Source organism: Loxodonta africana, chromosome 4 (assembly GCF_030014295.1).
Source record: "Loxodonta africana isolate mLoxAfr1 chromosome 4, mLoxAfr1.hap2, whole genome shotgun sequence".
Lineage (NCBI taxonomy): Eukaryota > Metazoa > Chordata > Mammalia > Proboscidea > Elephantidae > Loxodonta > Loxodonta africana.
Window position 1 is genome coordinate 616,229 of NC_087345.1, and position 24,879 is coordinate 641,107.

General features: G+C 61.9%; 1 protein-coding gene across 1 annotated transcript in view; it reads left to right on the top strand.

The window, feature by feature from the left end:
• Positions 1–17,846, top strand: part of PLXNB2 (plexin B2) — a 32,061-nt gene extending 14,215 nt beyond the window's left edge. Inside the window, 36 exon segments of the mRNA XM_064283279.1 lie at positions 2,426–3,497; positions 3,873–4,055; positions 4,139–4,267; positions 4,849–4,949; positions 5,222–5,348; positions 5,663–5,816; positions 6,650–6,764; positions 6,942–7,050; positions 7,130–7,231; positions 7,721–7,813; positions 8,204–8,285; positions 8,370–8,530; positions 8,642–8,790; positions 9,064–9,172; positions 9,404–9,540; positions 9,702–9,872; positions 10,135–10,264; positions 10,354–10,581; positions 11,074–11,250; positions 11,344–11,489; positions 11,606–11,706; positions 11,775–12,004; positions 12,118–12,299; positions 12,627–12,693; positions 12,843–12,989; positions 13,315–13,471; positions 13,552–13,652; positions 14,586–14,670; positions 14,876–15,030; positions 15,109–15,284; positions 15,356–15,503; positions 16,017–16,081; positions 16,192–16,267; positions 16,871–16,945; positions 17,032–17,041; positions 17,044–17,846. Of these exon segments, the coding sequence (XP_064139349.1) occupies positions 2,426–3,497; positions 3,873–4,055; positions 4,139–4,267; positions 4,849–4,949; positions 5,222–5,348; positions 5,663–5,816; positions 6,650–6,764; positions 6,942–7,050; positions 7,130–7,231; positions 7,721–7,813; positions 8,204–8,285; positions 8,370–8,530; positions 8,642–8,790; positions 9,064–9,172; positions 9,404–9,540; positions 9,702–9,872; positions 10,135–10,264; positions 10,354–10,581; positions 11,074–11,250; positions 11,344–11,489; positions 11,606–11,706; positions 11,775–12,004; positions 12,118–12,299; positions 12,627–12,693; positions 12,843–12,989; positions 13,315–13,471; positions 13,552–13,652; positions 14,586–14,670; positions 14,876–15,030; positions 15,109–15,284; positions 15,356–15,503; positions 16,017–16,081; positions 16,192–16,267; positions 16,871–16,945; positions 17,032–17,041; positions 17,044–17,135 (5,542 nt within the window). The 3' untranslated portion in view covers positions 17,136–17,846.
• The last annotated feature ends 7,033 nt before the right edge of the window (positions 17,847–24,879 follow it).

Genomic DNA, 24,879 nt, shown 5'->3' on the forward strand with positions numbered 1-24,879 from the left:
GCAGCCAAGGGGATCCCACCTGAGGCCCTGCTGCCCACTGCCTTCCCTCCAGGCCAGACCATCTAGCTTCCAGCCACAAGCCTTCAGGCCAATGTCCCTTGCTGGATCTCCCCTCCCCAGTCCCCCCCCCATTGCTCCCAGGGGGTCCCCAGCAGCTGAGCAAGAATTGAATGCTCTACCTCTCAGGGAAGGAGGGTGGGTATGTGCAGAGGTGGCTGGGACCCATGATCACTGGGCTGTGGAGATTTCCTCAGGGGTATCAGACAGCCATCTTCCTGGCCAGAGGCCACAGGTCACTCCTAATAAGCTGCATAAACTCTGGCTGCTGCTGGCCTGGAAGGCATCTAGATGAGCACCCCCTCTTCCTCAGGGGAGTGGGGATGCCAGTGCTCTACGTCTGGTCCTTGCCAGGCCCTGCAAAACATTACTACTTTGTCGGGCTTTGCTTCTTTCTGTACGTGGTTGCAGTTCCTCAATGGTTTGAGGAAGTCTGGGAGAGTCAGAACAGGGATGCAGGAGGTGGACAGAGAACAACCAGGAGGTTCCTGTTGGCCCAAGCCAAGAAAGGAGCAGGCTTGAAGTGAGAGTCACAGGGGCCGTGAGGAAATGCCACCCAGTCCCAGAAATACACAGCTTCCCCCCATGTAGCAGAGCAAACCCCTCTGCCTTTCTGGAGGAGACAGAAAACAGGTGGGGTTGGAGCACTGAGGGCAGGCGAAGTGGAGAAGAGACGCAGTGGTCAGCAAGAGCCATGTGATGGGTGGCCAGGGTCTCTGCCTGCGCCAGCCGTGTGCCTCAGTTTCTTCCCCTAAAAAGTGAGATAATAGGGGGAGAGTAGAGGGTCAGCAAAAAAGAGGAAGACTCTCAGCAAGGTGGATTGACACGGTGGCTGCAACAATGGACTCAAGCATAACAACAATTGTGAGGATGGCGCAGGCCTGAGCAGTGTTTCATTCTGTTGTATGTAGGGTTGAATTGAGTCAGAACCAGCTCGATGGCACCTAACAACAACAAGCAGTAGTCACTCTTTAAGGGGATTGTTGTGGGCTCAAGGGAGGAAGTCCATGGGAAGTGCCCAGGTCAGGCTTGGCCCAAGCAAGCCCGTGTAGATGTCAGCCGCTGCCAGGTACACCCAGGCGTGACCATCACAGGGTGGTGTGACGTGTTCCTTAGTGTTTATGTTTGGTGGCTTGTTGTTTCTACACTTACACTAAAAAAAAGGTGAATAAGAGAGCATTCTGAGAGGTGACGTTTAAGGGGCTTTGAAGGGTGCAGGGTTGGGGCCACGCACATGGGGTTTGGGAGGCCAGGGCTGGGCCAGCCCAGGGAACATGACTGCAGGTCCAGAGTGGGGTCGCATGTATGCATCAGGAGACAGCAGTACAAAGAGGTGACAGGGAGGCTGCTGGTGGGACTCTGACAGGGATAGAGCAGGGTCTAAAGGGTTGGAATTGGGGTGCAGGGGTGTCTGGCCAAGGCGGGATGAGGACTTGAGGCAGAATGGCCCCACCTGCCCCTCATTCCAGGTTTCCCCTTGATCCTGGTGCCCCCAGGTTAGGGAGGAGTGAAGAGGATGCACTGTGTTCAGGTCCATATGTGGGGCCTCAAAACTTTTGCAGTTGGAGAGATCTTGGCCCAGCCTTAGGCCTTGGCAGCTCACCCCACTCACACATCCACCCTTGTCTGTAGGGCACCTGCACACTCAGAGACATGTGCTCACAGGCAGGGCTGAGGTCCAGCGCCTCCACTGCACAGACAGGTCTCCCCCAGGCTCCCCTTCTGGGTCCCATGTGCCCGTATTCCAGTGAGGAGAGGGCTGGGAGGGAAAAAAAAAAGGGAAGTAGGCGGGGCGGCGGCTGTGGTCAGAGTGGTCAGATAGGCAGCTATAAACAGCCTGTTTGCTGAGCCCTGCCAGCTCTGTCCCTAGTTCCCTCTCAGCTGCAGGTTTGGTTTCCTCTATTTCACCTTCTTCTGTCCTGTGTGTGGACAGTCAGGTGTAGAACAAGTGTGTGGTCCGCCTGTATGTACATTTAGGGCTTACTGGTTAGCCCAGGCCTGTGCTCTGGGGCTTGTGGTCTGGGGGCTGGGAGGGGTCATGGGTGAGTGCCTGGGAGACTTCCTGGAGGAAGCACTCAAGTGCTTGGGGATAGAATTCCAATAAGTAGAGGCCAGGACGTGGTCCTCCCCAGGGCGACAGAGCCTACAGTGTGGCCGTCTGGAATCCCATGGTCCCGGTAGGTTATACTACAGGTTGGACTTTTCCTTGGAGATCTCCAGAAGGGAGTGGGTGTGTCTGGCTAGATGTACAGAGGCATGTAGGGCCACACTGGCCCTTCCTAGCCTGTTCTGAAGAGGCCTGCAATGGGGGGCTTCCTGAGCGGTGGTCCTCCGGGCCTGGGCTCCCCTGACCCTCTCTCTCCTGCAGGGTGATGGCGCTGTGGCTCTGGGCCCTGACCCTCCTGGATCTGGTGGGCTCTGGTGTGGGCCTGCGGTCCCGCAAGCTTGACTTCTTCCACAGCGAGACAGAGCTGAACCACTTGGTCGTGGACAATGTGACAGGTGGGGTGTACCTGGGGGCAGTGAACATGCTCTACCAGCTGACTGCTGACCTGCAGCTGGTGCAGCAGGTGGCCACGGGCCCAGCCCTGGACAACAAGAAGTGCACACCACCAATCGAGAAGAGCCAGTGCCACGAGGCTGTGCTCACCGACAACGTGAACCAGCTGTTGCTTCTGGACCCACTTGAGGGCCGTGTGGTCGAGTGCGGCAGCCTCTTCAAGGGCATCTGTGCCCTACGGTCGCTCAGCAACATCTCCACACGCCTTTTCTACGAGGACAGCAGTGGTGAGAAGTCCTTCGTGGCCAGCAATGACGAGTCTGTGGCCACGGTGGGGCTGGTGAGCTCCACGGGCCCCGGCGAACGCGTGCTCTTTGTGGGCAAAGGCAACGGACCGCAGGACAACGGTATCATTGTCAGCACCCGTCTGCTGGACCGGGCCAATGGCAGGGAGGCCTTCGAGGCCTACACAGACCACGCCACCTACAAGGCTGGCTACCTATCCGCCAACACACAGCAGTTCGTGGCCGCCTTTGAGGACGGCCAGTATGTCTTCTTTGTCTTCAACCAGCAGGACAAGCTCCCGTCCCAGAACCGCACGCTGTTGGCTCGCATGTGCAAGCAAGACCCCAACTATTACTCCTACCTGGAGATGGACCTGGAGTGCCAGGACCCCGGCGACCGCCAGTCCCCTCCCTTCGGGACCTGCCTGGCGGCCTCTGTGGACTCAGGCAGGGTACTGTATGCCATCTTCAGCAGGGATGGCAGCAGTGGAGGAGGTGGGGGACTCCGAGCTGGCCTCTGCCTGTTTCCACTGGACGAGATCCATGCCAAGATGGAGGCCAACCGCAACGCCTGCTACACAGGCAGCCGGGAGTCAGGCCGTAACACCTTCTACAAGGCCTTCCATGGCGAGATCCAGTGTGGCAGCCACATGCTGGTACGTGGCCTCAGTGCCAAGCTTAGGGAGCGTGCATCTGTGTGGGTCTGCGTGTCAGCGAGTGTGAGTGTGTGCCATGTGTCCGTGCCCCCTGTGGAGCGTGCGTGCCGTGCATGTCCACCTTTAGCTGGGGATCAGTGTGAACAGGTGTATGGCCCCTGGGGCTCGTCTGGCGTAAGGATGCACACGTGAGAACGCCCACTTCTCCATGGGTCTTCCAGTCATGTGTCCAGGGCCCCACTTGCTTGGCATTGGGTGTGCACTTGTGAGCAGTTAAGAAGGGTCCCAGCCCACATGGGCTCTTGACCCTGGGGGCGTGGGTGGGGCCCTCAGGGTGTGGGGGTCTGTACCTGCCATTGATGCCGGGGTCCACAGGGCGCCAGCGAGAGCTTCCCCTGTGGCTCGGAGCACCTGCCCTACCCACTGGGCAGCCGTGATGGACTCAAAGCCAAGGCCGTGCTTCAGCGGGGTGGTTTGAACTTGACGGCTGTGACAGTGACTGCTGAAGACGGCCACACCATCGCCTTCCTGGGCACCTCCGATGGCAGAATCCTCAAGGTGAGGCTGGGGCCGGGAGGGTGCCAGGGGAAGGCTCTGGAAAGCCCGTTGAAGCCACCAGATCCTCCTGCTCCCCTTGCCAGGTGTACCTTGCCCCAGACCACACCTCCACGGAGTACGGCTCCATCCTTGTGGAGATCAACAAGCGGATCAAGCAAGACCTAGTGCTGTCTGCAGACCTGACCCGTTTGTACGCCATGACCCAGGACAAGGTAGGCTGGAGCCAGCCCTGAAGGGGGCAGGAGGCTGTGGGAGGGGGCCAGGTTCCTGGGTGGTGTCTCCATCCCGTGTCTCCGTAGCACTGTCCCTGTCTGTGCACCTTTGTCTGTTTGTCTATCGTTGTCTTTCTTGACTGCGTCTCTCTCTCTGACCCTGCCTCTGCCTTGTTCTGAGGAAGGAATCTGGGTCAGTGCTGTGTGTGGGCACGGGCGGCGGGGGGACCCTGTCTAGCCTCAGGGAGTTGGGCACTTTCTCAGTGGCTTCTAGGAGGGGGCAGAGGTGGGCCAGGTACTTGAGCTTCCTGGGGGGCATGTTGGGTGGGTGCAGAAGCCCCTCAAGCTGACTTCAGGGGGCACCCAGGCCATCCAAGAGCATCTCACATGGAGGGTCAGAAGGCCTGAGAGGACAGGGAAGAGAGTTCACGGCCAGGATATCCAGGTTCCCTGGGGCCCAGACCTATCTAAGTCCTATCCCAGGCCTGGCCACCTGGGCCCTGTGGCCACGCGGAAAGTGTTGGAGCTGAGGCCTATCACCTCCAGTCACGGTTGTCCTGCTCTTGGTCCCTGCCCCCCAGGTGTTCCAGCTCCCTGTGCAGGAATGTCTGAGCTACCCCACCTGCACACAGTGCCGCGACTCGCAGGACCCCTACTGTGGCTGGTGTGTTGTCGAGGGACGGTGAGCACCTGGTCGCAGCCTGGGGCAGGCGGGCAGTATACACATGGGGGCATCTGGTGACACAGCCCTGCTCTGGAGTCCAGGGGAGACATGACCCCATACTGGGAGATCTTGGGGGACACAGCCCTGCCCTAGGGTCTGGGGGGACATGGCCCCACACTCCAGGATCTGAGGAGGGAACACCACCCTGCCCTCAGGGTCCTGGGAGAACGAGACCCTACCCTGGGGGCTGAGGGATGCCAGGGCTGAGGCTGCCCCCTCCCCCCCAACAGATGCACCAGGAAGGCCAAGTGCCCGCGGGCCAAGGAGACGGGCCACTGGCTGTGGAGCCGTGACAACTCCTGCGTGACCATCACCAGTGCCCAGCCACAGAACATGAGCCGGCGGGCCCAGGGGGAGGTGTGCAAGGGGGCTGGTAGGCCCAGGGGAAGTACACAGGGAGCCGATAGGGGCTCCTTAGCCCTGCTGCTGGCCAGGTGCTATCAGGGCAGGTGGGCTGTGACATGGTGTCCCTCCTGTGACTCCGCTGGGCCCCTCTTGGCCTTGTGACCTGGGGAGGGGCCTCCAGGGCAGACCCAGGCCCTGCCCCAGGAATTGCTGAGGTGACAGGTGTAGAGGTACCTGTAGCAGATGAAGCCATCAGGTTCTAGAGGCTCCTGGGGGGCCGGGCTCTACACGTGCAAGTGGGTCCCAGTAAGCTGCTGACCTCCCAGGTGCAGCTGACGGTCAGCCCCCTCCCCACCCTGAGAGAGGACGATGAGCTGCTGTGCCTCTTTGGTGACTCGCCCCCACATCACGCCCGCGTGGAGGGTGACACCGTCATCTGCAACTCCCCGAGTGTTATTCCCACCACGCCACCTGGCCAGGGTGAGCCTCAGCCACCTGCCCTTGGGGTGATGCTTGGCCCTCTTTCCTCCACACTGTGAGGGTTGCAGGCACCCTCCAGGATGCAAAGCCATTGGGGGCCCTGGAGGGTGGGTGCAGACAGCACCTCTTGAGCCGGCAAGCGCATTGAGCCCTTCCACATGTGGCTGCCCCTTACCCGCAGGCTGTGGGGCAGGGACCCTCGTCTGAGCCCCTTTGTTACTCCACCGTACTTGCTGCACACAGCTTTGTGCCAGGCTCTGGGCACAATCTCTATAGTCCTCCCTCCCCCGCTGGCCTGAGACCGGCAGGGCTGTCCCAGGAGGGCTAGAACGTGGGCCAGGGAAGCAGGGCCAGAGTCTTACAGTGACGTGGGCAGGGGCCTGGCAGTCCCTGTGCCCCAGACACATGGGAGCCACTGCCGTCAGCGCCTACGGGGACAGACAGAGGCCGCGATAGCACAGAGCCCTGGGGAGAAATGGGAGCCTTGTCCTGGGGCCCCCTAGGTCTGATAGCCGGGTAGGGTGGGCAGGGGGCCCAGATCTGATAATGGGGGAGTGTGGGCAGAGGGCCTAGATATGATAGTCAGGGAGGGTGCCAGAGCTGATGGTAGGGGTGTCCAGCTGGGCCAGAGTAAGGGGGAGTGGGGGACTCTGCTGGGCCAGAGTGAGAATGGGGATGGGGGTCGCCAGTGTTAGGCCTGCACCTCTGGTCCCTGCACTGGCAGCCCATTGGGAGCTGTGATGGGAGAGGTTCTGGGAAGCCGGGTCCCCTTCTCTGGGCACTTCCTGCCTATAGCCACTGCCTTACATGGCTCCTCTGCTATCTGTTCACAGATCACGTGACCGTGAATATTCAGCTCCTTCTCCACCAAGGTGACATCTTCCTCACCTCCCACCTGTATCCCTTCTATGACTGCCGTGAGGCCATGCATCTGGTGGAGAACCTCCCGTGAGCGCCACCCGCCCTCCACCACCTGCTCTCCACCACCTGCCCTCTACCCCCCACCCTCCACCACCCGCCTTCCGTCATCTTCCACCCGCCCACCCTCCACCCACCTACCCTCTACCACCTGCCCTCCACCCACCCCCCCCGCCCCCCAGTGCCTCTCACACTACCCCCCAACAGATGCAACTCCTGTGCCAGCAACCGCTGGACTTGCCAGTGGGACCTGCTATACCATGAGTGCCGGGAGGCCTCACCCAACCCTGAGGATGGCATCGTCCGTGCCCACATGGTGAGGCTTCAGGGCCATGTCATGGCTGGGCTGCTTGACCGCTGCCTAGCTGCTGCTGACTAGCCTCCCTGTCCCCCAGGAGGAGAACTGCCCCCAGTTCCTGGACCCCAGCCCCCTGGACATCCCCATGAACCATGAGACATACGTGACCTTTCAGGGGAAGAACCTGGAAACAGTGAAGGTGGGCAGGGAGTAGCTCCTGGGACCCAGTAGGGGTGCTGGTCAGGGTCATCCACTCCCGAGACTGAAGTCAGGATGCCTGGGCCTGGCACCGAGGGGGTGCTCAGGTGCTTGTGGACAAAGGGGAGTGAGAGGATGAGGGGACGTACATGTGGGCAGGGCACGCAGAGGCCAAGAGAGGGGCTGGTGAGTGTCAGGACTCAGTCAGACTGGGGCTGGGACAGGAGGGGGTTTGGTGAGAGCCAAGGTCAGAGGGTGGAGGGGGGCAGGGCAATGAGTGGGCCAGGCAATGGGCTCAGGTGTAGACCGTGTTCCACGGATGCCTCGGGGTGCCATGTGGGTCCCACGTGGGTCCGTCTGGAGGCAGCTGGAGACACAGGCTGGGGTTCAGGGTGGGGGACCGTTTATCCCAGGAGGGGTGCATGTAAGGAGGTGGAGCAGGGCAGAGAGGGGGCGGGCTGGGCAGGGTCCTGAGCCTCTGTCCCCACAGAGCACCTCCCTGTTTGTGGGGAGCGACCTACTCAAGTTTATGGAGCTGGTGGGCATGCAGGAGTCAGGGACCTTCTTCTTCCGGACCCCAAAGGTACACCTCCCAGGGCAGGTCAGCTGCTGGCCCTGGGGCCCTCGGCACCCCCTCACTGCTCTCAGAGGGTCGGGCTGGAAAGAGGGCCCGGCAGCCCCTGCCTAGGGAGCCCTGAGCGTCCCCTGTGTGCAGTGGTGTGGTCTGCATGTCTTTGGTGCTCTCCCCAATCAGTCCCTCTGCTGCTGTCTCCAGCCCCTTTCATCTTCCGGTCCATCACACAGCATTCTCTGTGTCCCTGGGCGATACAATGTGTCCAGCCAGCTAGAGGCCTCCCGTCTGCTGCCCTTGGTCTGGCCCTTGAGGTGGGGGCTCCATGGGACCTTGTGGTCACAGGGTCCTGATGGGGGCGCTGAAAGTGCAGCAAGTCTCCACCCGTCTCCCTCTTCCCAGCTGGCCCATGGTGCCAACGAGACGCTGTCCCTGCAACTGTACGTCAAGTCCTACGGCAAGAATATCGACAGCAAGCTTAAAGGTGTGGGCGGCCGTGGCTGGTGGGGGGCTTGGGCAGGCATGGGGGCGGGCTGCTGACCCCTGAACTCTCTCCGCCCTGCCCCAGTGACCCTGTACAACTGCTCCTTCGGCCGCAGTGACTGCAGCCTGTGCCTGGCTGCTAACCCTGACTACAAGTGTGTGTGGTGTGGCGGGCAGAGCAAGTGTGTGTACGAGGCTCTGTGCAGCAACTCCACCTCCGAGTGCCCGCCACCTGTCATCACCAGGGTGAGCGTGCCTGTGCACGACCCAGGCTGGGGCTCCCACCTGGCCCTCCGCCCTGCCCCACGTGCCCCTAGCCTGCCTGAGCCACAGTCAGCCAGCTTCTGCTGATTGCAGATCCAGCCCCAGACGGGCCCACTGGGCGGGGGCATCCACATCACCATCCTCGGGTCAAATTTGGGCATCAAGGCAGACGACGTTAAGAGGGTGACCGTGGCTGGCCGGAACTGCACCTTTGAGCCAAAACAGTACTCCGTGTCCACCCGGTGAGCAGCTGGAGTTCATGCAGGCAAGGTGGTCATGTGGGCCTCCTGGGCACCTCCTCCAGCCTGGGGTGCTTGGGGCTGAGTGACGGGGCAGGTGGGGAGGCCATGGCCTTGGCCTGCGCATATTCCACCACACACACAGCACCAGCATGGAGAGGCCAAGTGCGGTGGGACCTCGGGGACTGTGCGCCCATCTGGACAGGCCAGGCACAATGAGGGCTCGGGGTGAGGGCTATCATCGAGTGTGTCCCTGCCCTGCCTGTTGCCCCCCAGGATCGTGTGTCTGATCGAGGCCTCAGAGGAGCCTTCCACGGGGGGTGTCGAGGTGGACGTCAATGGGAAGCTGGGTCACTCACCACCCCACGTCCAGTTCACCTACCAAGTACGTGCTCAGCCCCTAGCCACAGGCTCTTCTGTGTCAGGATCTGGGTTCTGCTGGCCTGGGGAGGGGAGCGGCTGTGTCTGTGCGTGTCAGGGGGCTGGGGTCTGTGTTCTGACTTCAGGGTGCTGTAGGGGTGAAGTGCCACCCTGCGGCCCTTCTAGAGCGGGGGAGGGAGACAGCTGCACCTATGGCCTTGCGGCCCTGACTTAAACACGCCTGTTGCTCTTTCAGCAGCCAAAGCCTGTCCATGTGGACCCGAAGCAGGGGCCACAGGCAGGTGGCACCTTGCTGACCATCACTGGCACCCACCTGGACACAGGCTCCAAGGAGGATGTGCGGGTGACCCTCAACAACGTTCCCTGTAAAGTGTGGGTGTCACCTGTGGGCCGGCTGAGGCCCCAGTCTGCCCTGGCCCTGGGGGACCCCGGGTTTGCCCTGGAGGAGGGACAGGGGAGCTGATCTGTTGACACGGGGCGGGGTTGGACCCTAGGTCAGGGGACACTGATGCACCCATCCCACCCCACCCCAGGACAAAGTTTGGGGCAAAGCTCGAGTGCATGACGGGCCCCCAGCCAAAGGTGGGCGAGGTGACCCTGGAGGTGTACTACGGGGGGTCTCCCGTGCCCAGCCCCAACATTGCCTTCACCTACCGTGACAACCCAGTGCTGCGGGCCTTTGAGCCAATGCGAAGCTTTGTCAGGTACGTGCCCCCCAAACCACACCCACCACCTTTTTCCCAGGGCAGCAGGTAGCCCCAGAAACCCCCACTGTGCCCCAGGTCAGTTCCTCCTGAAACCCAGCCAGCAGGGGCAGGGCCAGACGTGAGTCAGGCCCCGCATCCCCGCTCATGGCGAGGATGAGGATGGCAGAGCCTCAATGGCTGTGCTCCCACTACGCCCCCCATGGGAGGCGTGTGCTCATGCAGACCACCTGGGACTCCAGCCCCTGCCCTCCCCTCGCAGTGGCGGTAGAAGCATCAATGTCACTGGGCAGGGCTTTAGCCTGATTCAGAGGTTCGCCATGGTGGTCATTGCTGAGCCGCTGCAGTCCTGGCGGCAGCGGCGAGAGACTGGACCCCTACAGCCCCTGACGGTGAGTGCATCAGCCCTGGACCCAGCCTTGGGGGGCTGGGGCTATGCTTGCTCCAGGCAGGGCAGCCTGATGGCCCGGCCTCCCCACAGGTCACGGGCACCGACTACGTGTACCACAGCGACAGCAAGGTGGTCTTCTCGTCGCCAGCTGTCCCCGATGAGCCTGAGGCCTACAACCTCACGGCACTGATCCAGATGGATGGGCACCGTGTGCTGCTCCGGACTGAGGCCGCTACCTTCGAGTATGTGGCCGACCCCACGTTCGAGAACTTCACGGGCGGTGTCAAGAAGCAGGTCAACAAGCTCATCCATGCCCAGGTAAGGCTGGTGGCTCTGGACAGCACTGTGGAAAGGGGCCCTTGGAGCCCTGCCTGGGTGAGGACTGCGGGGGCGGGGGGTCAGGGTCTCACCTGGGTGGTGGTCAGGGTCTTGCCTGGGTAAAGATCATGGTGGGGTCAAGGTCTCGCCTGGGTGAGGACTGTGGGGGTGACAGAGTCTCGCCTGGGTGAGGAATGCGGGAGTGGGCTCAGGGTCTTGCCTGGGTGAGGACTGTGGCATGGGGTCAGGGTCTCACCCGTGTGAGGACCATGGCGGGGGGGTCAGGGTCTCATCTGGGTTGGGGGGTTAGGGTCTCGCCTGGGTGGGGGGATCAGGATCTTGTTGGGGGTTCAGGGTCCCGGCTGGGTGTGGGTCAGGGTCCCGCCTGGGTCGGGGGACAGGGTCCTGGCTAGGGGAGGACTGGCAGGGGGCCCTGGTCTTGGAGTGTGAGGTCCAGGCTGAGTTGGTCCCCTGACCTCCCCTTCCCCCCAGGGCACCAACCTGAACAAGGCGATGACGCTGCAGGAGGCCGAGGCCTTCGTGGGGGCTGAGCGTTGCATCATGAAGACACTGACAGAGACTGACCTGTACTGTGAGCCCCCCGAGGTGCAGCCCCTGCCCAAGCGGCGGCAGAAGCGGGACACCACCCACAACCTGCCTGAGTTCATTGTGCGTGTGGGGGGCTGCAAGGGGGGTACGTGGGGGTGAGGGGAGCATCTGTCACAGCTACACCCGCCCTCACCAATGGGCCCCTCTGCACAGGTCAAGTTTGGCTCGCGTGAGTGGGTGCTGGGCCGCGTGGAGTACGACACACGTGTTAGTGACGTGGCGCTCAGGCTCGGTGTCATCCTGCCTCTGGTCATTGTGCCCATGGTGGTCATCATCGCTGTGTCCGTCTACTGCTACTGGTCAGCCCCCGCTCCTCCCTGCACAGTGCAGTCACGCAGACCTGTCCCAGTCCTGCCTGTGGTCTCCCACAAGAGCCTACCCCTAGCCAGGACCCTGGTCTTCCCTGTGCCCCCAGGAGGAAGAGCCAGCAGGCTGAGCGTGAGTACGAGAAGATCAAGTCCCAGCTGGAGGGTCTGGAGGAGAGTGTGCGCGACCGCTGCAAGAAGGAGTTCACAGGTGGGGGGGCGTCCTGGGCCAGGAGGGGGGCAGGCAGGGACAGTGCCCTCACTACCCCGCATCTACAGACCTGATGATCGAGATGGAGGACCAGACCAACGACGTGCACGAGGTCGGCATTCCAGTGCTCGACTACAAGACCTACACGGACCGCGTCTTCTTCCTGCCCTCCAAGGATGGAGACAAGGATGTGATGATCACGGGCAAGCTGGACATACCTGAGTCGCGGCGGCCCACTGTGGAGCAGGCCCTGTACCAGTTCTCCAACCTGCTCAATAGCAAGTCCTTTCTCATCAATGTGAGCAGCCCGGTGGGGCCGTGGGTGGGAGGGCAGGACGACCGGAGGGCGGCTGGCTGGAGGGAGTCCTCCCTGGCCCGCCCCACAGGGTCCTGACCACCCCGTACCCACAGTTCATCCACACCCTGGAGAACCAGCGGGAGTTCTCGGCGCGCGCCAAAGTCTACTTTGCGTCGCTGCTGACGGTGGCACTGCACGGGAAGCTCGAGTACTACACGGACATCATGCGCACGCTCTTCCTGGAGCTGATGGAGCAATACGTGGTGGCTAAGAACCCCAAGCTGATGCTACGCAGGTGTGTGGGCACCGGGCGAGGGCGTGTGGAGGGTGTGTGGAGGGCAAGGGCCCTGGCATCAGATGGGAGTGAACCCCGACTCCCCTTATCTCCCTGAGCTTGGCCAGCAGAGTGGGCAGGAAGACGACACTCAGGGCTTCCTGTGTTCTCGTGTGGTACACGTGTGCACTCGTATGCGTCTTTGCACACCAGCTGCTCAGTCACTGCAGGCTGTGCCTGTGCATCCTGGCAGAGTCCCCAGGCCTGGCTGGGAAGGCCGTGGAGGGTGGGGGTGTGGGCCTTAGGGTCTTCAGGGCCCCTTGGTACTAGGCCTCTCTGCAACCCCAGGTCAGAGACAGTGGTGGAGAGGATGCTGTCCAACTGGATGTCCATCTGCCTGTACCAGTATCTCAAGGTGGGTCCCGGTCCCACCAAACGTCCACCCCCTGCACCTGCTCCGCTGCTGCCCTCCCCACATGTGGTCAGACCACAGACACCCTGGCCAGGTCCCCTAACCCTTTCGACTCAGGCCCCACCCATGCTGATCCCCTTGCTTCACCCCAGGACAGTGCCGGTGAGCCCCTATACAAGCTCTTCAAGGCCATCAAGCATCAGGTGGAGAAGGGGCCAGTGGATGCCATACAGAAGAAGGCCAAGTACACCCTAAATGACACTGGGCTGCTGGGGGATGATGTAGAGTATGCACCCCTGGTGAGTGTGGGATGGGCGCAGGGGGAGGAGGGTGGGCACATGGGAGGTGGGGTTGTGGTGCTGGGTCAGTTCCTGGGCTGGCCCTGGGTGTGGGTGAGCCAGGCAGAGGTTCATGTGGGAGCAGGTCCCCTTACTCATGGTCCCTTGTCCCTGTGGGAGGTCATAGGCCCTTGGCAGACATGAGTGACTCAGTGTGTATGTGGCCCCTCGTGGCTCCCCCCGCTCCTCACAGCTGTTAGCCCTGGGTGCCTGCAGGGACCCTGAAGCCCAGTGGGCCCAGGCACTGAGGGTAGTTCTGGGTGGTGACTCCCCGTGTCCCCCAAAGACAGTGAGCGTGATCGTCCAGGATGAAGGATTCGACGCCATCCCTGTCAAGGTCCTCAACTGTGACACCATCTCCCAGGTCAAGGAGAAGATCATTGACCAGGTGTACCGCATGCAGCCTTGCTCCCGCTGGCCCAAGGCTGAGAGCGTAGTCCTGGGTAAGCAAGCTGGCCAGACCTGGGGTGCTAGGGAGTGGTGCAGGGGACAGGGTTCGAGCAAGCTGGGCTGTCTCCTGCAGAGTGGCGTCCTGGCTCCACAGCACAGACTCTGTCGGACCTGGACCTGACCTCACAGCGGGACGGCCGGTGGAAGCGTATCAACACACTGATGCACTACAACGTGAGTGGGGATGCAGGGGGGACATGGGGGGCAGTGTGGGGGGATGCAGGGGGGACATGGGGGGGCAGTGCGGGGGGATACAAGGGGGGACATGGGGGCAGTGTGGGGGGATGCAGGGGGGACATGAGGGGCAGTACGGGGGGATGTGGGGGGCAGTGCAGGAGGGATGCAGGGGGAACATGGGGGGCAGTGCAGGAGGGATGCAGGGGGACATGGGGGGCAGTGCGGAGGGGTGCAGGGGGGACATGGGGGCAGTGTGGGTGGGATGCGGGGGAACGTGGGGGGCAGTGTGGGGGGATGCAGGGGGGATATGGGGGGCAGTGTGGGGGGATACAGGGGGGGTGTGGGGTGCAGGGGGGACATGAGGGGCAGTGCGGGGGGACATGGGGGACAGCAGGCAGTGTGGAGGTGACGTGAGGGGCAATGCAGGGGGGACATGGGGGGCACTTCAGGGGGCGGGGGAATGTGGGGGAGAGCAGGCAGCATGGGTGGGATGTGGGGGCAGTGGGCAGTGTGGAGGTAAGGAGGGCAATGCAGGGGGGGTGCAGGAGGGACATGGGGGCAGTGCGGGGGGATGCAAGGGACAGTAGGCAGTGTGGAGGGGACATGGAGGGCGGCATGGGGGAGACATGGGGGCAGTGTGGGGGGGGAGGTGTGGGCAGCATGCGGGGGATGTGGAAAGCGGTGCCGAGGGGTGCGGGGGACTGTGGGCAGTGTGGAGGTGATGTGGGGGGCAGCACAGGGGGCGTGGGGGGCAGTGCAGGGGGATGTGGGGGACAGCGGGCAGCAAGCCAGGGGGATGTGGGGGACAGTGCAGGAAGATGCTGGGGATAGCAGGCAGCACAGGGGGCGTGGGGCAGGAGGAACGGGAGGGGCAAGGGCTAGCCCAACCTAGCATGACAAGCACGTCCACCTTATCTCCATGTCCCCCAGGTCCGGGATGGAGCCACTCTCATCCTGTCCAAGGTGGGGGTCTCACAGCAGCCTGAGGACAGTCAGCAGGATTTGCCAGGGGAGCGTAAGTCCCTCCCTTTCTTGCCCCTCTCCTCCCACCTTCAGAGGTCAGCATAGGACCAAGGGCCACCTCAGGGCACCCCCATCCACCCCTGCTGCCCTCCCCAGCCCCAGCTCTAACTGGGTGGGAGCCGTGGAGCCTAGCAGCATTCCAGGTCTTGCCCCACCCAGCCTGGCCTTCCAGGGTCCTCAACATGCACCCCCTCCAGGCCACGCCCTCCTGGAGGAGGAGAACCGCGTGTGGCATCTGGTACGTCCGGCCGACGAGGTGGATGAAGGCAAGCCCAAGCGTGGCAGTGTGAAGGAGAAGGAGCGCACCAAGGCCATCACCGAGATCTACCTGACGCGGCTGCTCTCGGTCAAGGTGTGCGTGCCGCGAGCAGGCCTGGGGCGAGCCCTGGAGCTCCTGCAGGCAGCGCTGACCACACCCACCCACCCGCAGGGCACACTGCAGCAGTTTGTGGACAACTTCTTCCAGAGCGTGCTGGCGCCGAGCGTGCTGGCGCCGGGCCACGCGGTACCTCCTGCAGTCAAGTACTTCTTTGACTTCCTGGATGAGCAGGCGGAGAAGTATGACATCCGGGACGAAGACACCATCCACATTTGGAAGACCAACAGGTGGGGTGCACCACGCGGGCTCGGAGGGCCCCGAGCCTGGCAGCCCCTGACCACCTGCCCTCTCACCTCAGCCTGCCCCTCCGCTTCTGGGTGAACATACTCAAGAACCCCCACTTCATCTTCGACGTGCACGTGCACGAGGTGGTGGATGCCTCGCTGTCGGTCATTGCCCAGACCTTCATGGACGCCTGCACACGGACTGAGCACAAGCTGAGCCGCGTGCGTGGACCACGAGGGCGGGGAGCTGGGGCCAGGGGTGTTGGTGGGGGCCGGGGCTGAGACTGGAGGGTGTCTGTGAGGGGGGGCTGAGACTGGGGGTGTCAGTGGGGGTGGGGGCTGAGCCGCATGCATGGAGGGGGAGGGCAGGGAGCTGGGGCCAGGGGTGTCAGTGGGGGCAGGAGCTGAGATGGGGGGTGTCAGTGGGGGCAGGGAGCTGAGGCCAGGAGGGACCAAATGGGGAAAGGAAGTCAGTTTGGGACGTGTCAGGGGTCCTGGATGTTTGGCAGGTAGAAGGTGACAGGGGCCACCTCAGGACAGTCCAGGATCCCCTTCCCCTCCCATGGGACCTCCCCCACCACCAACTTGTACAGGCAGGTCTGTGGCTGGAAGGGGCACAGCCTTCCTGCTTGGGTGGACCTCAGTCCTGTCTCTGAGCAGCTGTGAGCGTGACTGCATCCCTGGCAGGGCCAGTGCCATCCAGCCCAGGTATAACTTGGCTGTGTCTCCCCCCAGGACTCTCCCAGCAACAAGCTACTCTACGCCAAGGAGATCTCCACTTACAAGAAGATGGTGGAGGAGTGAGTGCCAGCGGCTGCCCCTCTCCAGCCCCTGCTCCCCCACCCTCCCCTTGTGGCTGCCCTTCCGCCCTTCCTCCTCCTGCCCCCTGTAACTGCCCATCCCCCCACAGTTACTACAAAGGGATCCGCCAGATGGTGCAAGTCAGCGACCAAGACATGAACACACACTTGGCAGAAATTTCCCGGGTAAGGGGGTGGGGGCATGGGGACACTTCCTGACCCCCCACTCCAGGCTGAGCTGAGGCTCACATGGCTTCCCAGGGTGTGTGGTACCCAGGACTGAATTGCAGAGTGGGGATGAAAATGCAATGAGGGGTTCCAGGGGGGTGGGGCCAAGGAAGGCACCTGTGCCTGCCTGGCTGGCACCTAGTGTGCTGAGTGTGGGGGTGCACTGTGGGGTGGGGGGTGTGCAGCTCCAAGCTGTCCTGCATGTCTGCCGTACCAGCGTGACCACCGGAGTGTCCCACTGGGACAGAGACGACTCAGTGCATCTGTGTCTGAGTGTGCTGGGGTGACTGTGGGCCTGGGCAATTCCTCTGTCCACAGCCATCCCGTGTGAGTCTGGGGCTATGCCCATGGGAGGGTGTGACCTTTGTGACTGCCTGTGCCCACAGTGCCACACAGCCACCACGTCACAGCCCACCTGCTCTCCTAAAGGACAGCTCCCCCAGGGCTGAACGTCTGCAAAGACCAGGGACACGCTGCCCCTACTTACCCAAGGGTCATACTGCCTACCCTGGGGTCACACCGCCCCTGCCTACCCTGGGGTCATACTGTCCTCCCACCCAGGCACACACGGACACTCTGAACACCCTTGTGGCCCTGCACCAGCTCTACCAGTACACACAGAAGTACTATGATGAGGTAAGCAGGTCATGTCCTCACAGGGGTAGGAAGGCACGGGGCAGCCCTTCGCCGCCAGCCCTCACATGATGGTGACCCACCCTCAGATCATTAACGCCCTGAGGAGGACCCCGCTGCCCAGAAGATGCAGTTGGCCTTCCGCCTGCAGCAGATCGCGGCCGCGCTGGAGAACAAGGTCACGGACCTCTGACCTCCAACCTCAGCCCTCAACTGCAGCACAGAGGTTCAGGTGTCCGGGGGCTGGCCCCCTGGCCAGCAGCTTAGCCTTTCTCTCTCTGACCAGCAGAGGATGAGCCTGCCCAAGCGCCCCAGCCCTCAGCACGTGTGGGACTCTCGTAGCATCTTTCTCCTGAGCAATACTGCCTGAGGGTGGTCCTGTACCACAGCAGCCCTGCCAGCACCAGCTCCCTCTGGAACCAGCGTCGGGTTCTGTCTTTCCACGTCCAGCCTCCGAGTGATTTGCAAACGTGCCTTAGGTGCCTGAGCCTGATGGGCCACGGTGGCACTCAGACGCCGGCCTCAGCCTCCTGGCGCTGCAGCTGCACCATCTCGAACATGGGGCCCCGGGCCCACCTCCCTGGGGTTCTGCAGCGCCTGTGGCCCCAGACTGTGTCTGTCTGTTCCTGGAATGAGAGGAAGAAAACCAGCGGTACGATGCCTTCCTGACCTCACCTGCCTTCCCTGCAGGCACCGTTGATCTAAGTGAACTCAAGCGTGCCGCCTGGGCCTCACCTCAAAGGTTAAGCTGGACGTCAGACGTCGAGGCCCAGGCGGCCAGAGGGACCCCAGCAGATGGGTGCTGGTCTCTGGCCTGTCAGACAGGTGGTCCTCACGAGTACCCCCCACCCGTTTTGTAAATCTTGTTAATTGTAAATCAAATACATCAATCTTTTTCACTCTGCGGGTTGACTGAATTCCTCCTGGGGCTGAGAGTACCTGTCTCTGGCCTGTGTCTGCTCACAGCCTCTGTCCCCAACACAGTCTGGGCCCTGGGGGCACACCCTCAGCTGGGCCCTGTGTGGCCTTACCCCACCCACAGTCCCTGGCTCACTCTGTCTCCTTCCCCAGGGCTCCTGCCTACAGCAGTTCTGGGGTGGAGGCTGCACCCCAACCCCAGCTGTCACCTCTGGGGAGTCCACACTGACACTGCTTCCTTTGGACCCCAGGAGCAGCTCTGAGAGGTGGGAGGAGTGGTACCCTCTGGTAAGCAGCATCCCAGACCGGGGGGCATGAGCGCTGGGTACCTGAACTTAATTCTGGGACAGAAAAGCTCATGGGGCAAGAAGGGGGGCAGAGAGGCTTAGCACGCAGGCATGGGACTGAGGCCTTATGGCTGCCTCCTCCAAGGCAGTCCTGGGGATCCTGCCGGCCCACGCGCCACCTGGCGGCAGGAATGTCCTCCTGCTTCCATCCAGCTGGAGGTCCTCTCTGGGGAGGGGCAGGGCACCCAGCCGCTGTCCTAGCTCTGAACCGTATCCTGTTTCTAAGGTGGGGGTGGAGGGGGCTCCTCGCAAACAGGACTCATGAGATAGAGTAGATGTTTCCTCCAGCCATTAGTAAGCCCTACTGTGTGCAGACCCTGCTGGACATGGTTGGCTGGGGACTTGTTGGCCGTCAAGGATGACCAAGGTCTCAGATAGCCAGTGAACAGGCCAAGCGTTCAGTGATGGGGGAAGGGGCTTCAGATGCAGGTGGCCATGCTGCAGCCAAGGAGGGGACGCAGTCAGGGTCAGTCGATCCCCAGGGGCCCGTGAGATGGTTCAGGACAGGTCTGGGTAGAGATGACCAGAGGGGAGGGGTTGTCTCTGTTGACAAGACCGAATCTGAAGCCTAGAGAATGGAGTCATATAGGGGCCACAGTGACCGTCCTCTAAACACCGAGTTCACCCCTCGCCAAGCCTCCATCCTCCTTCCTCACCTGCTTTCCTCCCAGCACTTACCTGCACCCAAAAGAGCACAGGTAAGTGTGTTTACAGACGCTCCACCAGGGGCTCTGAGTCATGCCTACAGGCTCAGCAGGTGTTTGGTGAGGACTTTGATGGCTGTGACAGGAGAGGAGGTCTCTGGGGGGAGGGGACACCAGCACACCTGGGCAATCGTAAGGGGCTTGTTTTAAGAAGGACCTGAGAGTGGGCTCAGCATCTGAAGAGCTTCCAGGAGGAAGGGGAGGTGCTGTGCTGGGGGGACAGCATGGGAAGGAAGGTAAGGCCATACAGGGCCTCTCCCTCCTGAGTCCAGTGGGTGGAGGGCTGGGCAAGGCAAGAGGGCTGGGGAGAGCCGAGAGGGGCCACACAGGTCCAAGGGGCCACTGGTCCAGGGCTGGCGGACACTGATTGTGCGGCTGTGCCTATCAGAGTCCAACCCCAGGGAAGTGTCATGGAGGTAGAGCCATGGTCCACCCAGGGGAGAGGCTGGCAGGGAGATGGGGTGGAAGAGCCAGGAGCACACTGGGTGAGAGGAAGTGAGGATAGGATGGGCAAGGACAGAGCAGCCAAGGGCCAGAAGCCAACAGCAGGTGTGGCCAGGTGAGGGAGGGGGCTGGGTGGGAGGGGTCATGGTCAGAGGCTTTGGAGGTGACAGCAAGGACGCTGACAGGGGTCCACTGTGGCCAAAGCGAGGAGATTCCCAGCACCAGTGGGATGGAGAGCCCACCTGACACCTTGCTCCACCCTCCCTGCCCACCTTGCTGACTGATGTGGCTGAACCTGCCCGAGCTTGGCCCATCCTGATCTCTCCTGAAAATTAGAGATTTGGACCAAAGAGGCCAAGATGCTGACCTCAGAGCCTGAGCCCGTGCTGCCCAAGGCTAGTGAGTCACCAGGGTGACTTGGAACACAAGAACAGCACCTCTGCGACGCTGGCAGAGAGGTTGCCCAGATGAGGCCACAGGCTGGAGCCGTGAAACTGCTGAAACACAGATCCACTTCAGGACGGGACACCTCCAGCTCAGGCTCACGGCTGAAATGCCTCCACAGACATGCATTACACATGTGCACACACGGCACACATGCACACACATGGGACATATGGCACACACGGCACATGCACACACACGGCACACATGCACAACGGGACACATGGCACACATGCACACACAGCACACATGCACACACGGCACACATGCACACACGGCACACATGCACACACGGCACACCTGCACACATGGCACACACGCACACATGTACACACATGGCACACCTGCACACACATGTGCACACACATGCGCACACACGGCACACATGCATTCACACGGCACACATGCACACACAGGACCACATGCGCGCACACACGGCACACATTGCTCACACAGCACACATGCACACACACGGCACACGCACACACGGCACATGCGCACACGTGGCACATGTGTACACATGGCACACATACACGCATGCACACATGCACACATGGCACACGTGTACACATGGCACACATACACGCATGCACACACAGCACACCTGCACACACATGCACACATGACACACATGCACACACATGGCACACAGCACACATGCGCACACGGCCACACATACACACATGCACACACGGGACACATGCACACATGCACAAGTGGGAACCCGTGGCACACACACGTGCACACACAGTACATGCCACATAAGCTCACATGGCAGCACAGCTGCACAGCCTCTGCCATTTGTCCATCCAATACATTCTTACTGAGCACTAGTTTTGTGCCAGGCACTGTTCTGGGGCACTGGGGACACAGCAGTCAACAGAACTGACAAGGCACTGCCCTCAGGGAACTTCCACTGTGGTCAAAGAATTCAGTTCAAGCAGAAAGGGGATTTGGTAGCTCCATAACAAGGAAATGGCAGCCTCACAGCTTCAGTTATGGCTGGATCCAGATACTCACAAGGTGTCTTTGGTGTCAGCAGGGACACTGGTGGCAGGCAGCCCAGGCCTGTGCCCCCCCCCCCACATGTCACTGGTTGCGGGGGATCTCTTGAAGGTCTAGATCTTGGTATGCGCCACCCCTGAAGGGGCAGCCCCATTCAAGCTACATGGAACAAGGGTTGATGTCCTCCAACAAGGAAGGCATACTAGACATACAATGGACAACCCCCCCTTCTCAGAGACCAGGCCAGTCAGAGCATCCAAAAGAGGTGTCACTCATGTGCCTGGTGAATTCAGACCATGGGGCAGCAGAGACATGGACAAAGGCAACGGGGACACAGTCTGGGGGTGCTGAGCTGGGGATGTGGGGGAGGGGGCTGGGAACCAGGAGGTCTGGCCTCCAGACTGGGCCCCTGCAGCCACCTCCACCTCCACCCAGTTCAGCATTCAAGCAAGAGGAAAAGGGAGAAGGAAGGGCTTAGTGAGAAACTCCCTCGCCTGCCCCCTCCCCCCATGAAGCTTGGGGTAAGACCTTCAGGTCCAACAGTCTTAAGTTTAGGTGAGGTTTTCACCCCTCACCTCCCTTGCAGGACAGTGAGGACTGTGAAGGGACCTGGGGGCTGTCCTTTCTTAGGGCCAACAGAGGAGCAAAATTTGGTGGTGTATGATGGGGTACACAGGGGTGGGCAGGACAGCATGGTCAGGATGCCAACAGAAGAGGCCTGCCCGCCCTTCCTGGCACTTCTGGTCTACCTGAGAGGAGAGAGAGAGAGATGGGGAGGTGGCGCAAGTGGGCAACTGCTTCGGAGCCATGGGTGAATCTTCCCCTAAGCAGCCCCTCCTCTTTCTTTGCTGAGTGACCTCCCGCCCCTCCCCACCATGGGGTATGTGCTTGTGCAGGAAGTAGGCTCTGACGGCAGAGAAGCGACGTCTGACCAGACAGGAGTGGTTCTAGGAGACCAGTGGAGCCTGGATGGGTGGGAGGGCAGTGGAGACAGAGAGAAAGGGTGGGGTTTTGATATTTAGGGGGGACACTGTAGGGGTGGAGGGAGACTGGGGTGGTCTGGGAGGAGGAGGCCAGGGTTCTGGCCTGGGTGGGAGCCTCTTGGGCTGAAGGCACCCCTTGGAGGTGTCCATCCTCAGGCCTGCCTCTCACCCGGCCCCCACCACGTCTGGTCCTCCCCCACCTATAGCACTCCCCCAAGCCCCACCCCCCCACCGCCATCCCTCCCACCCCCCCCCCCCCCGCCTACCCCGCCCCTGGCCCTCATTTTTGTTTCCCTAGTGGAGTTCGGGCCTCCTCGGGTTCCCCGCGGTGCCTCTCTCCCTGCATGGCTTCCTGGGGGCGGGGGCCTTCCCTGATTCCCCCAGGCCCCGACTGTCCCCTCTTCCTGGTGGGCGGTCTCTAAGCACTCACCACCTTCCCAAACCCGCCAGTAGTCGCTCCAGACCATTCAATCGCCCCCACCCCAGGGGCCTCTCCAGCCTGCTGGCATCCGGGGGCGCCCAGTGTACGTCTGCTGAGGCCTACGAGAGGGTCCCACTCTGCCAGGCCGCTGAGTCCTGATCAGCCCTAACCCCTCACCGCCGGGATTCTGGGGGCGCTGCGGGGGCGGGGCAGGCGGGGTCTCCTCGGGCCGCGGGAGGGATTGGGGGATAGGAGGCGGTGCCCAGCCCCCATAAGGGGCGAAGGGCGGTGCCCGGCCACAGTGCGGGGTAGGGGCGGGGCCGGTCGCCATGGGAACGCACACACTGGCGGCTCCCCTCCCCCGCGGGTGGCCTCTAGGCCGCAGTTCCCACACCCCAGAGGCCTCGGCTCCCGCCCCTTTTTCCTCCTTTAGCTGAAGCTCCATTAACTTTGCACAAAACCTCTGCCTGCATCCGCCGTTGGTGAAAGGACCCCTCATGGCGGGGGCCTTTTCAGGGAGGCCCCGCGGGCTCGGGGTCGGAGAGTGGCGTCCTCACCCCACCCAACTGCAGCGCGCCCGCGCCAGGCCCTGAAACAGATACCCACTCTCGGAAGGGAAACTGAGGCCCAGCATGGCTCAGGACTTGCCCAGGGTCACGGACAGTGGCCGCGCGGTGCAACTCGGACCCCGCAGCCTTTGTCCGCATCTCGCCCGCCCCACGTCTGGATTCGCCGGGCACTTGTGTTCGTTTTCCTCTGTACCGCGTTAACATTTTTTAATTTGGTTGCCAATATTTGAAATTCATAAGATTTCACACAAAAACTCGGATTTGAGCTTCTTTTGAAAAAGTAGAAGTCTGGGCAATTGGGGCCTGAATTCCACTTCCCTGGGAACAGGATCTCCCAGCACCCTCACTGGCCCCCAGGGTGGAGGTCAGGAGCCACACGGAGCAAAGAGCTTCTCCGAACTCACGTTATTTTTAAAGCGGGAAACAGAAGTAGACTGAGGCCCAGAGCGCCAGAAAAACGCTGGCTAGAACGTTTGGTGGACCGGCGAACACACTCACCTGCCCCGGGTTAAAGCAGGCTGTAAGAACTAAACCCTGAAGGCCACGCGAAGGGACCGACCGGCCCTTACTCCCGTCACCTACTCTGCGGCTGCGAGGGCTGAATTCGAAGCCCCTGCAGCCCAGAGGCGGATTGCTCACTCCCGGGAAAAGCCAGGGAGCTTCCTGAAAGGTGGGGAGGAGGTAGAAGACACCAAGGAGGATGATGTATTTAGGTACCCTCCTCGTAGGCACAGCACCCCAAACGCCCCGCCCCCTCGTAGCCGCTGTCCCTGGTCCTGACAGAGCTGGTCCCTGGGCCCCGGCGGTCACGCCTCTCCCGGGCCAACCCGATGAGCAGGAACCCCTGCTGAGGGCCGACAGCAAGCCATGGAAGGTTCACCAGGAGAGGAGCTACAACCACCAAGGCCAGAGCTTCCCCCACGGGAAGGGAAACCAGGCACTGCCATATGCCACCGAGGCAGTGGCCCTGTCTAAGGGCCTTTTTGGTTGATTTTTTAAACAAGACACCTAGTTTTTAAGTAGTATCTCCTTTCTTCTCGATAAGGAGCCCTGGTGGAGCAGTGGTTAAGAGTTTCAGCTGCTAACCGGAAGGATAGCGGTTCCAACCCACCAATCTGCAGGAGAAAGATGTGGCAGTCTGCTTCCTCAGAAACCCTATGGGGCAATTCTACTCTGTCCTACAGGGTCGCTGTGAGCCATGATCGACTCCACGCCACACAACAACAAACTTTCTTGATGAAAAATCTTTCCCAATGCTCACCCCTGGCTTCCTCGATTTTGACAGTTCTCCCTGGTTTCTGAGGGTAACACTGGGGAGACTCGGTGCCCACGCCTCACCTTCCCCGTAAGTGTGGCAAGGGGCAGGGGAGGTGGCAGGAGGTGAGGACAGATCAAGGGGAGAAGAGATAATGTGGGATCCGGGGCTGGAGGCAGGCGAGGTTTCGGGCAGATCCGCATCGGGGCCCCAAGGCTCCGCTGACCAGGGAGTGCGGAATCCGAGCGGGATAGGGGGTGCGGAGACCCAAGCAGGCTGAGGGAGATGCGGGCCACAGCAAGTTGGGGGAGGTGCAGGCCACAAAAGGCTGGGTGATGCGGGGACCCAAACAAGCAGAGGGGTACAGGAACCCGAGGGGGCTGGGAGGCATGGGAACAGGCTGGCCACAGCAGGCTGTGGGAGGTGCGGGCCACAAACGTCTGGGGGATGCGGGGACCCAAACAGGCTGCGGGGTTGCGAAGATGCGCGCGGGCGGGGGGTGCGAGGAGAGGCGGTAGCATCGGCCTGGACAAGGCGGTGCCCAGGCCGGAGACAGGACGCGGGCGACGTTTGGGGGAAGCGCGAGGCCCCAGGAGGTAGGAGGGGACCGAGAGAGGAAGCCGCCCCCCGCCCTCCCCACCGCGGCCGCGCGGGCCCGCCCCCGGCACCGCCCCGGGCTGCGAGGCCGCCCAGAAGGGGGAGGGCAGGCGGGTTTCCGCCCGACCGCCGCCTCAGAGGGGCAGGAAGCCGCGCGCTGGCCCGAGAATCCCCCCCGCCCCCGGCCACCCAGCCCGGGAAACCCCCCGCCGGTCCCGCCCCACCCACCGCCTCCTCCTGCCGCCCTCCG